This window comes from Mirounga angustirostris, unplaced genomic scaffold (assembly GCF_029215605.1).
Source record: "Mirounga angustirostris isolate CCGP_5_RB_7025 unplaced genomic scaffold, mMirAng1.0.hap1 SCAF_3, whole genome shotgun sequence".
In the NCBI taxonomy this organism is placed as follows: domain Eukaryota; kingdom Metazoa; phylum Chordata; class Mammalia; order Carnivora; family Phocidae; genus Mirounga; species Mirounga angustirostris.
The window spans coordinates 145,027,500-145,040,565 of record NW_026991711.1 but is presented as its reverse complement, the minus strand read 5'-3'; the positions used below and the strand labels follow the sequence as shown (position 1 = coordinate 145,040,565).

Below are 13,066 nucleotides of genomic sequence, written 5' to 3'. Positions count from 1 at the left end.
AAGATCTTACTGTTTGTGAAATTTGGGGTCAGAAAAATATAAATGAATATTTACTAGATTTGAAAGAGATATAAATTTAGGAGCACCTGGGTGGCTCAGTTGGTTAAGTGTCTGCCTTCGGCTCAGGTTATGATCTGAGGGTCCTGGGATCGAGCCCCGCATCTGGCTCCCTGCTCAGTGGCGAGTTTGCTTCTCCCTCTCTCTCTGCCCTTCCACCCCAACTTGTGCTCTGTCTCAAACAAATAAAATTATTAAAAAAGGAGAAAGATATAAATTTAAATATTGTTCTTTCCTAACAAAGATATTAATAACAATTAAGATTGTTTGACAATTAACTATACCCAAGGCAACATATTATGCATCTTGCATATATGATTGTATATAATTCTCAAAAAATCCTATGAATTAGATATTTATATTATTTCCACTATAAAGTTAAGAAACTTGAGGCATGAAGAAAGCAAATGGACTTGCTCAGGATCATATAATTATTGTCAGAGACAAGTTTAAACTTAAATCCAACATTAACTCTTCTTCCTCGTCAACAGAACCCATTTTTTTTTTTCCAATTATTCACTCTCCTCTGCAAAGACAAGTGATTCAGGGAAGATCAACCCCAGGCCCAGGGTCACAATGAGTGAAATTCTAATTGATTTAAACCAGTAATTAGCCTCCGATTCCCTAACCAAAGAGTTTATATATGGATGCACGATGCAATTCTGGCTAATGGAATATAAAAGGAAGACTGATGGGGGTGTGCGCAAATGCTTTCCTCTCCATAAAATGGGAATCCTGTGCATCTGGGTTTTGCTGTATCTGGGTGTGATGTTTGAAATTGGTACAACCATCTTGCCATAAGCATAAAGCTAAATATAACATTAAAGGTGATAGTATAGAAAGATGGAAGAAACCTGAGTCCTTGATGTTATTCACCTGCTGACTTTAAAAATCCCTTCATGGAGTCAATCTACCTTTAGTTTTCTTCTTAAGGAAAATAGTAAATCTCCCTCCTATTTAAGCTGCTTGAGGTTAGGGTTGATGTCACGTGCTGTTGAGAGCATCCTAACAGCCACATAGGTCTGCCTTATTTCAAAGCTCAAATTCTTAATCTCTAATCCATCCGGGAAGTCGTTTTACCCTAATAAGAAGTCCTAAAACAAAAGTTTGATTTCTAAGTTAGCTACTTAGAATTCACATTCTATTTTCCCTTAAAACAAGGTAATAGGTTGATTCAGTTTCCAAGGTAGCCCATAAAACCTATTGATTCCATGATACAGCTAAACAACAATATGTGGTCCTTGGGCAAGTGTCAAGTACTAGAAAGTCAGATACTTAAGACTTTCCTCATTAAATACAAGTTATTTCCTCATTCTTTGCCATATTTTATCAGCAAGCCTACTTCCGAAGTATATTTTGGTTCTGTCTACTGTTCCTCACTTTTCTCTCATCTCCATCTCCGTCAGTCTGCTCTGTGTCACCATCATTTTTGAGGCTGTCTGTCCTGACACACACCATCCAGTTCTGCACTGGGATCTTGTTATCCTCCCATTCCACTTGGAAGTGGGGGCTGAAGGTAGGGTGGGGTATCCAGCTATCTTCTATTCCAGGATCCTGGGAATTTATTTGGGGTGTGTTGTCACTCCCCTCAGGGTTTTTCTTAGTTTGGAGAAGTCAGGCAGGATTCAGGGTCCCTTCTCAAGATCCCTTCTGTCTTCCTTTTCGACTCCTCTTGTTTAACCGAGGGCGTCTGTGCACAGTCCTAGGAATGGAAACTCTGCTCTGACTCGTGTACTCTTCTGTTGTCTTTGCCTGGGTCTTTCCCACCTTCCATGGGATCTGGATTTTGAAAAGTCAAGTTCAGGAACAGAAGTTTTCTCCCTTTAAGTAATTGTGTTTCACATATAACTTGAGTCAGTGAATGAAATCATGGCTGACTATATGGACAAAGGGCCACAGGGTAACAGCAAATATTTTAAAAAACATTTTCAGATATCATCTTTTCACACATGAAGCAGGGCCTGACTGAAAATGTTAACACATATAACATATGCATCAAAACAAACAAAAAAATGACTTTGTTGAACAACCACTAGGACTAGAGATTCTCTGCCTATGTTTTTATACATCCATTCATTTATTCAACAAATATTTATGAAGGACAATCTATATACGATGATAATTATTTTGCTATTCTGTTTGGCTCTTGTTCACTCCCTCTTGTCATTCTTGTTGTGTTTTGGCCTCATAAGTTTAGAAAGAAATACATTTTTTGTCTTCCTTCACACTCCTGTCCTCCAGATATATTGCAGCTCTTCTAAGTATCCATGTTCCACCCCAACTCAGTTGAGAAACCGACTTTTCTATTTTGCAATTAAGTAACATACAGATAATTCTCATTTGTAACATCAATATAAAATATTCATTAAGATACCTTTATGGAGATTCTCCCACCAGTGCTTTCCTGATAGTTCCCCAACACTCTTCATCTCTGACAGTGAAATAATGGGCCTATGGAAATAAGCAGTGCTAAGTCCATGTAACAGAATACAACTGAATCTTGTTTTTCTGACAGAGATATTCAGTTAATTGGCAAGCCGTGAATGGATGAGAGCAGTTCTCAAACCTTCAGCATTCCTGAGAGTCACCTGGAGTGCTTGTTAAAACAGAGTGCTGGGCTCCACCCCCAAAGTTTCTCATTTAGTTGGTTGGAGCAGAGCCTTGAAGTTCCCAGGTGCTGCTGATCCTGCTGGTCTAGGAACCACACTTTGAGAACTGTGCTAGAGGATGTCAAAATAAGGCTACAGAAAAGAGAGATGAATGTTAGAAATGTAATGGTTAGAATCCTAAGGTCTTATTAAGAGTGTAGCCCAAATATTATCCCATGTGGTATGTGAGATGGTCTTGTGCTGAAATGCCTCCTTCAACCAGGAAATTCCAGCACAATAAGAGGTGCTGGAGAGGAGCGGTGCCTCAGGGCAGCAAGTCTAGGGCACAGGGGAAGCAGGCCCGTCCTTTGATTTGCGGTGTGGTCAATTCTCCCAGATCTGTGAAACTATATGCCCCTAGGCTTCATTTCTGGCCTGCAGGCCACCCTTTTCTCTACCCTAACACTCTTAGTAATCCTCAGACAGACGCACAGTTAGATGAAGAACAGAATGCCCTTCTCTTATGTCTCACTTCTCTGATTAGAAAAGGTAACATATCTATTCCCTGGAAAACAGGGCAGGAAGACAATATAGGTAGATACTGTGGTGTTGTGATAAAATGTACATAACATAAAAGCTACCATTTTAGGGCGCCTGGGTGGCTCAGTTGGTTAAGCGACTGCCTTCGGCTCAGGTCATGATCCTGGAGTCCCTGGATCGAGTCCCGCATCGGGCTCCCTGCTCGGCAGGGAGCCTGCTTCTCCCTCTGACCCTCCCCTCTCTCATGTGCTCTCTGTCTCTCTCATTCTCTCTGTCTCAAATAAATAAATAAAATCTTAAAAAAAAAAAAAAAGCTACCATTTTAACCGTTTTAAAGGTGCAATTCAGTGGAATTAAGTACATTTGCAATGTTGTGCTCTCCGCTCTCTACTTCCAGAACTTTTTCATCATCCCAAAATAAACTCTGTACCCATTAAACAATAACTCCCATTCTCCTCCTCCTCTCAACCCCTGGAAACCTCTGTTCTATTTTTTTGTCTCTATGAATTTGCCTATTTTACTAGGTAAATTTTTAAAGTAGGTAAAAGTTATTTTTGGAGATTCCTCCCACTACTTCTTTATGATCCATAGAATCTTTACATTGTTCTTTGGCTCTCCAAAGTCACTTTAACCAACTTCTTCCCATAAAATGTCTCAAACACTTCCATCCCCATGAGAGGACACCCTCCTTTCCCTTCATGTCAGAAATAGAAATCTGCTGAGACTAACTCATGTAGATGTGTAAATAACTGGGGTTCTTTGAGGACTTTCTTTGTGACAGATACTTTTCTAAGTGCTTTCCGTGCATTTAGCCATTCCGTCCTCACAACCCCACCACTAGGGATACAATTATTATCATTTCTCTTTTACTGAAAAAGAAACTGAGACTCAGGTAGGATGAAGCACATTTCCCAAGACCAACAGCAAATAGGCAATGAAGCCAGGAGTTTGACTCCAGAGGCAGTTCTCCTAACCACAGAGGATGGTTATTAATCAAAAAATTTAGTAATTAATGGAATGTGAAGCTTTGTGCCTAATGGCATGTTTTCAAAGATATTTTTGAGCTAAGAGCACTTTCTGGTGGGAAGCCAAGAGTCATCAGGCAGGCTTAAGGCAGTTTTCTGCTTCACCCGTTCCCTCCATTTCCATCTCCCAACTAACTCCAAAAATACAAGCTGAATCCCAACTGTCTGAGGAACTTGACTCCTTCTCAGACTCCTCCTGCAGCATTCCCCTTGCCCCTTCCATCTGTCCTAGGGGATGGAACCTCCTGTGCCTAGGACTCTTTGTTTCCTTGGGTGGGTACGGAGGAGGCATAGAGCCGTCCTTAGACCTCAACTTGAAGAAAACGGCATCTAACTTTAACATTCTCCTTAGCTGGTCTTGTTTTAGCCAAGATTTGCCTCTTGAGAATTAAGCTAAGGTCAGCATAACTAACTTGTCTCCCCAAACTTGTCCCCGGCAAATGTGCAGTCTTAATAGTCCCTCAGATGCAATGGTCATCTTTTCACAGTTCACAAAAAAAAAAAAAAAAAAAAAAGGACTAATAAAAACAAAAGAACAAAGTTATTGCATAGACAGAAAAAGGAAAGAAAACTGCCAAAAACAACATTAACAACAAAAACTGTTGAAATAAATTTATGAGCCTGCCATCTTAAGTCCTTTTTGGAACAAGACAAGGAATAAACAAATAAATAATAAATAAACAAATAAATAAATAGCTTGGGTGGTAGCCTGGAAGAATTAATTCAAGTGTATCTCACACTCAGGAAGCAGGTTACTGACAAGTCAATATGGCATTTTGAATGTATCACCTTTTCTCATCCTGACATTTAATTCATTGTACTTCAAAGTACCCTGAAATTCCAGATATATTTCTCTATGAGAGAATGATTTGATGTACCGGTCTTGAAAAATAAATTTGAGCTTCCTCCAACCAAAAATTCCCTGGTGGGCCAAATTCTTAAGATTTTTTTTCAGATCAATTATTTTTAACCCTAAATTTCGAGGTAGAAATGGGATAGAAAATAATGTTAGTATCTCCTGAATGTGAAGGTAGTCTGGGTACTTAGTAAGAAAACATGCATTTGAGGTAAAGGGTAAGTGAGCAGTTAAAAACTTAAAACTCTGAGATCAGACTTGAGTTCAAAAGTGGCATGGTCACTCCCGGTTGTGTGACTGAGCAAATCACTGAAGGTGTCTGTATCAGTAGAATAAGGGTACTGATAATAATTGTATTTTCCTCATGATGGTATTATGAGCATTAAATGAGGTAAAGCGTGGCTCCTAGCCTGATTCATAGTAAGTAAAAAAGTTAGCATTAGCATCTCTATCTATCCTCAGATAACTGAGGTCTGAGTGAAGCTTTAGTATTGCTCTTAGGGTTTTGGTTTGGTTTGGTTTGGTTTTGGTTTTGGTTTTCTTTTTGGTGGGGGACTGCAGTCAGCTCAGATCATAGATATGTGCTCATCAAAGAAATAACACTAATGGATTTACCTATGTGGGAACCACTTACCCCCCCCCCCAAATATCCATACTGCAAAACGATCCACTTCTCTTAATCCCCCAGCCATCCCTGGAGGGCTCACTTGGAAGATATTTACCATGTATGAGTTCAGTACTATCCTTAGCCCAGGGCCAGTATAACTGCTTCCCTGAACACTGCCCCTCATTTTAGAGTGCTCAACGATGGCTCATGTCTGGTGTGACCCTCCCCATGAGGTGGTAAGTCTTCAAGCCAAGGACAACTTGAAACACATGCCCCTCTCCCTCATCTAGGTACTTGGACTATAGAATTCCCTATCCTGCCCATTGTGCTCCTGTCCCATATTCTGGACACTGAGATCCCAGAATTCTCTGCCCAAAAGTCTCCTAGTCTGCTCCGAAGTCTTAGTGGGCTCCTTTCTTAGGTCTTTCCTCCTGAGTGGGCCAGAACACTGTTGATATGGGTACCCCTCCACCTCTAAAGAGTAGCCAAGAAGCAGCTGCTTTCAAAGCTGGGCAGGTTGATGAGAATATTGAGGGAGGCTGCAGTGTCCACCTGCTTACACAGTAAGGCCAGGCTTTTATGAAACTTCTTAAAAGGTAGGAGGATAGAGCACATTTAATAATTCATTCATTTGATATAAAACTTTAAACTATTTAATTATATGGTATTTGGGAAAAATGTGCTCCTGCCCTGGGCCCAGCAAATATTAGGGGCAGAACTGAAAGACTTGGTGGCTTATTGAAATGTATCCTTTATAAGAAGAGTAAAGCAGGGAAAAGAAAATTTCAAACCTAAGCAGCCAGTTTCTAACTGTGTCTAGCACTCGAATCTTAACATTCAGTAGGTACAAATGTGGGCACCAATTGCCTGGAAATAACTGTGTGGGTACACTGGTGTAACCATTTTCCAAGAGTCCACTGTGGACAGAAATATTTTCACTGATGTAATTGTAAAAGTCAAAATCTCATGACCTCTCCTTCCATGGCCACCTCCTTCTTTATTCCCTTCCCCTGAAAATTTTCTAGTTCAAAAAATAAGCCCTTTGGGAGTTGTGTCATCTGATTTCAAGAGAAAATTTGGGATATAAATAACTTCCAAGGGTCAGTTGGACACTGATTGGATGGAGGGTCAGTTTTCACAGCTCCCTGGCCCCCCATCTACCCTTAGTTCATGTTTAAGGATCCTTAACTTTCTGCTTTATTGACGCTCTTAGGACTCAAAAAAAAAGAAAGAAAGGAAAGAAAGAAAGAAAGAAAGAAAGAAAGAAAGAAAGAAAGAAAGAAAGAAAGAAAGAAAGAAAGAAAGAAAGAAAGAAAGAAAGAAAAAGTTACATCAGACAGAGGAAGCATTTCTAAGAGGTCAACAGTGATAACATTTTACACATATACTCCTTATCATTTATTTTCTATAGAGTGCATTTTAAGAATTCCTAAGGAAAAATGCACCAATGACTATGTTTTCATGTTGTAAGATTCTTAAACACAAAGTCTTTATTTTTTAAGAGCACTCATGATGTAAACAATTATGCTTACTCTACCATATAACATTAGGATGAAGAGTAATTGAGCTCTTGGATATTCTGAAAGCAAAATTAATTATAGTATTCGAGATCCCATTTGATCAACCTACTTGCACAAATTTATTTCAAAAATGAAATGAGGGCACAATGTAGTCTTACATGTTTTCTCTGTGACATAATCTTACTTAAATATTCAGATATCTTCACATGTCTCAAATAGATATATAGGAAAACTGTTTATGATTATTCTCTAGCAAAAGCCCAGGATTACTATTCCATATTATACTATAGTTTTGCTAGATAGCATGATCCAATGAAACCCAAAGAGTCCTTGTGATGCTCAGAGGCAGGAAGACAGAGAGTACAAGGCGGGTGCCAGGGAAAGGGAGGACAAAATGGAGAAGAGAGAGACGGAGAGGAGTGGGGAGAAATAACATGTCATTAGGTCTGTTGTTTTTTTAAAAAAATTGTTTATATTTAGGTTTTATTCACATGTCTTTCAAGTTTCTTTTCTCCAAACTGAAAAATAATTATCTTAATGAATCTGCTACAATTTATTTATAACTTCCTTAGGAATGTCTTACTATACTCTACTTGAGAAATGAGTCTAAAAGAGTATTTAACAGAAATACTGACTTCCTGGGCTAAAGGCATGCACACAGTGTATACAATTTTTAAAATTTCTTTTTACTGTGCCTATAATTCAAAATGCCATAACAAATGTTTAATGTCTTTCCCACACCAAATATACATGTTGCCCCATAATTTGCTTCAAAAATTTTAAAGGGGTTATTCAAATGCAAATTATCCTAAAAGAGATGATTGACAATAGTGAATTCACTCCCAGGATGCTGCTGCTGATTATCAATCAAATAATATAGGACTCTAAAGATTAAAGTTTCTTCTACCATCCCCATCCTCACTTTACTCCTCAAAAGTAATCACTTATAATAGTTTAGTGGAAATCTCTCTAGATGTTTTCTAAACATTCAATAGATACATGCTCATCTCCTACTCTGTGCCATGCACTGTTGTAGGTGCTGGTGATACAATAATGCTCAAAAAAAAAAAAAAAAAACAGACCAACTCTTTGCTTTCAAGGTCTTTACAGTTTAGTGTATGAAACATAAAGTGAATAAACAAACCAGTAAACATACAACATGATATCAAGTAATGGTAAGTGCTAAGAAGTCGATAGTAGGACAAAAACACAGAATAGAGGTGTTTACTAGTTGAGTTGGGGGGGGTCAGGGAAGCCCTCTTTACCTGAATACAGTGAGAAAATGATCCTCTCAAATATGGTAAGAGAGTCTAAGCAAAGCAAATAGCAAGTGCAAAGACCCTAGAGCAGAAGCAAGCCTGGCAGGGTTGAGCACAGTAAGGTCAGTGTTGCTGGAACAAAATGCATAAGGGGAAACTAGTTAAGAGATGAAGGTAAAGACAGCGCTTGTGATGAGCTATGTAGGACTTTATGAATTAGGCATTGACAAGGTCTGACTCTAAAAGAGGCATTCTGGCTGCAGAAGAGAGACTAAAGTGGGTCAGGACAAGAACTGGGAGACCAGTGGGCAGCTACTGCAGTTGGCCAGGAGAGAGGTGATGATGGCTTTGTCTCATTCATTGCTGGTAGGAATGCAGAACAGTAAGCCACCTTGGGAGACAGTTTGGAAGTTTCTTTAAAAAACGAAACATACTCTTACCATACAATTCAACCATTGTGGTCCTTGGTATTTACTCAAATGAACTGGAAAAGTCTGCATACAACTATTTATAACAGTTTTTTTGTAGTTGTCAGAACTTGGAAGCGACCAAGATGACCATGGTTGAATGTATAAACAAACTAGTATATCCATACAATGGATTCTGATTCAGCAATAAAAAAAGAGCTATTAATACATGAAAAGACAGTTTGGTGTTTAGATCCATAATAGCTAAAAAGGCATTTTAGTTCCTTGCAAATGATTTTTTTTTTAAAAGATTTTATTTATTTACTTGACAGAGAGAGACACAGCGAGAGAGGGAACACAAGCAGGGGGAGTGGGAGAGCGAGAAGCAGGCTTCCTGCCGAGCAGGGAGCCCAATGCGGGACTCGATCCCAGGACCCTGGGACCATGACCTGAGCCGAAGGCAGACGCTTAACGACTGAGCCACCCAGGCGCCCCCCTTGCAAATGATTTTTATATTTCAAAACCAGAAGTACAAGTGATGTTCTCTATTAAGTGAATATTAATATAATGCAGAGTTGTGCCTTTGTCATCTATCGGATTTATAATCCATGCAGGTAGTTACCACATAGTGTTCATGAATGATAGAAATATTCTATCTCCTTAGCCTTTATATTATTAGAAAGAGAGAATGAGAGAAAGAGAGAGAGAGAGAGATTGAAATTAATTTTAAGGAATTGGTTCACATGATTGTGGGGGCTGGTGAGACGGAAATCTTCAGAACAGGCTGACACTGGCTGGAAATTCTGCCAGGAGTAAATGTTAACAATCTTTAGTCTGAAAGCAGTCTGAAGGCAGAATTACTTCCTCTTAAGGGAATCTCTGTTTTACCTCTTAAGGTCTTTAATTAATTGGATGAGCCCACTCACATTATGGAAGGTAATCTGCTTTACTCAAAGTCTACTGATTTAAATGTCAATCACATGTAAAAAAACACCTTGACAGCAACACTTAGACTGATGTTTGACCAAATAACGGGCACTATACCCTAGCCATGGTTAACATATAAAATTAACCATTGAAGAGGTATTTGTTGCTTTTTCAAAATTTGCTTTTAGTTATAGAATAACATATCTCATGCTTTCCCCTTTACACACTCCTTTATTCCTATACCCACAAATGAATTCACATTACTCTTTCTCCAAGATTATATGTTCATTCCTTCTTAATGAATGACATCATGCATCATGATGAAGAATAACCATATTACCAGACTCTTAAGTCTCATATCCCTATTTGATATCTCATTTCCGTATGCTGATTTTGTTGATGATCTGTCTTGGATAATTTATGAGCTTAGGACATACAGTCTTAAAGTCATCAACATCAAATTTTCAAAGAATCAATTGACCTGCATTACAATGTGTCTGTCATTCTACTTTGAGTAGCTGATAAAACAGGGCAGCAGGAGAATTCTTGGAGCTTGGTGACATCACAGGATTACACCACAATGACTCCCATTCCACCTGTCCTGTTCTGTGGTTTTATCTGATCACTAGATAAGAAATAATGGAAATAGTATAAGCCCTGAATTTTCAGACACTACATGGTCTAAATGGGCTAAACAGGCTAAAATGGACAAAATGCTAAAAAAAATATTTTGCCAGGGGTTACAATGTCAGTGTATTAAGGATAAATCAAAACCACCCAAACATAAGTTCCAAAAGAAAATTAAAAAAGATACAAAGTAAGTATTAATCAGTATTAACTTCCAGTTACTTAAGGCTCTTTTATCTTCATACGTATACCTGTAGTTTTGTAACTCCAGCACTTAAGATGTATATATTTTCTCATAAGTCATTTCATAAATTCATTTGTGTGGTTATACCATGAAAAGTAAATATTGGCAAGTGACTGTGCTCTGAATGTTTCTAGAAAAGAGCAGCACATAGAGGTCATCATATAACCTTTTTTTTTTTAGTTTTTTTTTAATTAATTAATTTTTTTGATGTAGTGTTCCATGATTCATTGTTTGCATATAACACCCAATGCTCTATTCAATACATGCCCTCTTTAATACCCATTACCTTTTGAGACTCTTTCTGGCATCATTGGGTGCTGTGGGTGGGCTTTCTACCTTTTTTTGCCCTTTCCTTGGTCCCTGCCCTCTCAAGATGGTGTGACTTGTCCTGGAGGCCTTAGCACACACTATCATTCTGTCTTCCTTCCATCAGCTTATGATCCCTGGGCTTCACTCTGTACAAAGAGATTTACCTAAGCGAATGGAACCCCAAAGCCAAAACTAAAGTGCGCTAAAAATAGCTCTGAGTTATCAGTGCACCGACACGGATACAACAAAGTCAAGCGACAGACAAAGGTGGCCCGTGTTCTTCCCGGAGGCAAAGCTCAATCGCTCTGTAGAGTGTTTTGTCATTTGTGGGGAGCCTTTCACACTGTCTTCCCTGCTCACACCTTTAGGAAGTTCTGGATCACTGGAGCTGACCAGCCTTAAGGGCAGGTTCTACACCCCTCAGTTCAGTCAGTGTTGTCTACCTGGAGCTTCTAGAGGACAAGACATTGCGGTGGTTTCACTTCCGTTCACTCCCCCTCATGCAGTTGATTTCCTCGCCCGCGCTTCTAGACACGCCTGGTCTCCACCCTCAAGACAGCATCTGCACTTAACTCGGGGTGTCTCTCTCCCACTTCCGCTGGCTCTGTCACCTAAAATGAGCTTCCAAAATAATATATTTATCTTTTTTCTTCACTTTTTAAATCTGTGATGTTGATCTCAGAATGAATATCTTTTAGAGTACTTGATGAATTATTTTCTAAAATTTAGAGATAGCACTCAGGTAACACATGTGAATGACTTTTGTGGACTCGAGGCCTTATGCAAGCAGGCTGTGCTAGCTGTATTATGTATAAGCAAGGTTAGTAAATGTAAGACGACTTTGATAGCTTCTATTCCGTTTTCTTTCCACTCCAGTTGCCTCCTTTAATAACAGACATCTGCGTATGAACTCTCTTCTCCATTTTAGTTCTGTTCATTACCAGAATAGTATATGAACTGATATCTCCAGACCGGTATCACGGTATCACGTTTGGGAAGCTGCAAAAGCTCAAGTCCGTTAGTGCTTGCCTTCAGAAGACGACCAATTTGAGAAATTCAGAGCTTTTCAAATGTTAATCCAATCATTTTTCCTTTCTTTTTTTTTTAAGTAGCTAGTATTAAGGGATGATCAGAGAGTGATTTGCTATATTTTCAATCCTATTGCAATGTTTGTTTTGTTATCAGATTTTCTTCACTTTTTCCTAAAGTTTAATCTGTATAAATTTTTGTAGAAGACTGCTGGATACCGAAGATGAGCTCAGTGACATTCAGACAGATTCGGTCCCATCAGAAGTACGGGACTGGTTGGCGTCCACCTTCACAAGGAAAATGGGGATGATGAAAAAGAAATCTGAGGAAAAACCAAAATTTCGAAGCATTGTGCATGCTGTTCAAGCTGGAATTTTTGTGGAAAGGTAAGTGAAATTGTTAGTATCTCAAGATGATAAAATTTGGAAGGCAGGAGATATACTTACCATATCAAAGTTATATGAGTCAAACATTTTACTTATTGAGGAACACTTCAATTATAAGTATACCCAGAATGAGCAAATTTAGAACTTGGTTGTGAATTTGCCTTAACAAAAATGTTTTGTCCTGGGTTTAGTACTTTTATTTCTTTTAAATTGACATAAAGACTGGGGCGCCTGGGTGGCTTAGTTGGTTAAGCGTCTGCCTTCGGCTCAGGTTATGATCTCAGGGTCCTGGGATAGAGCCCCTTGTCTGGCTCCCTGCTCAGCGGAGAGCCTGCTTTTCCCTCTGTCTACCGCTCTACCTACTTGTGGTCTCTCTCTCTCTGTCAAAGAAATAAATAAAATTAAATAAATAAATAAATAATAAATTGACCTAAAGACTAAAAGCAAGGGTGCCTGGGTGACTCAGGCGGTTAAGCGTCTGCCTTTGGCTCAGGTCATGATTCCAGGGTCCTGGGATAGAGCCCCACGTCAGGCTCCCTGCTCAGTTGGGAGCCTGCTTCTCCTTCTCCCTCTGCCCTTCCCCCCTGCTTATGCACGCTCTCTCTCTCCCTTTCTCTCTCTTTCTCTCTCTCTCTCTCTCTCATGCACGTACATGTGCAAATAAAATATTTTTTAAAAAAGGAAA

At 39.1% G+C, this 13,066-nt stretch overlaps 1 protein-coding gene across 3 annotated transcripts in view; it reads left to right on the top strand.

Annotated features, from left to right (window-relative positions):
• The window catches only part of PDE1A (phosphodiesterase 1A), a 237,086-nt gene that overhangs the window by 150,339 nt on the left and 73,681 nt on the right, over positions 1 to 13,066 (top strand). For all 3 annotated transcript variants that reach the window (XM_045868406.1, XM_045868407.2, XM_054506108.2), the window contains one exon: positions 12,199 to 12,381. In XM_045868406.1, the coding sequence (XP_045724362.1) occupies positions 12,199 to 12,381 (183 nt within the window). The remainder of the gene's footprint in view (positions 1 to 12,198; positions 12,382 to 13,066) is intronic.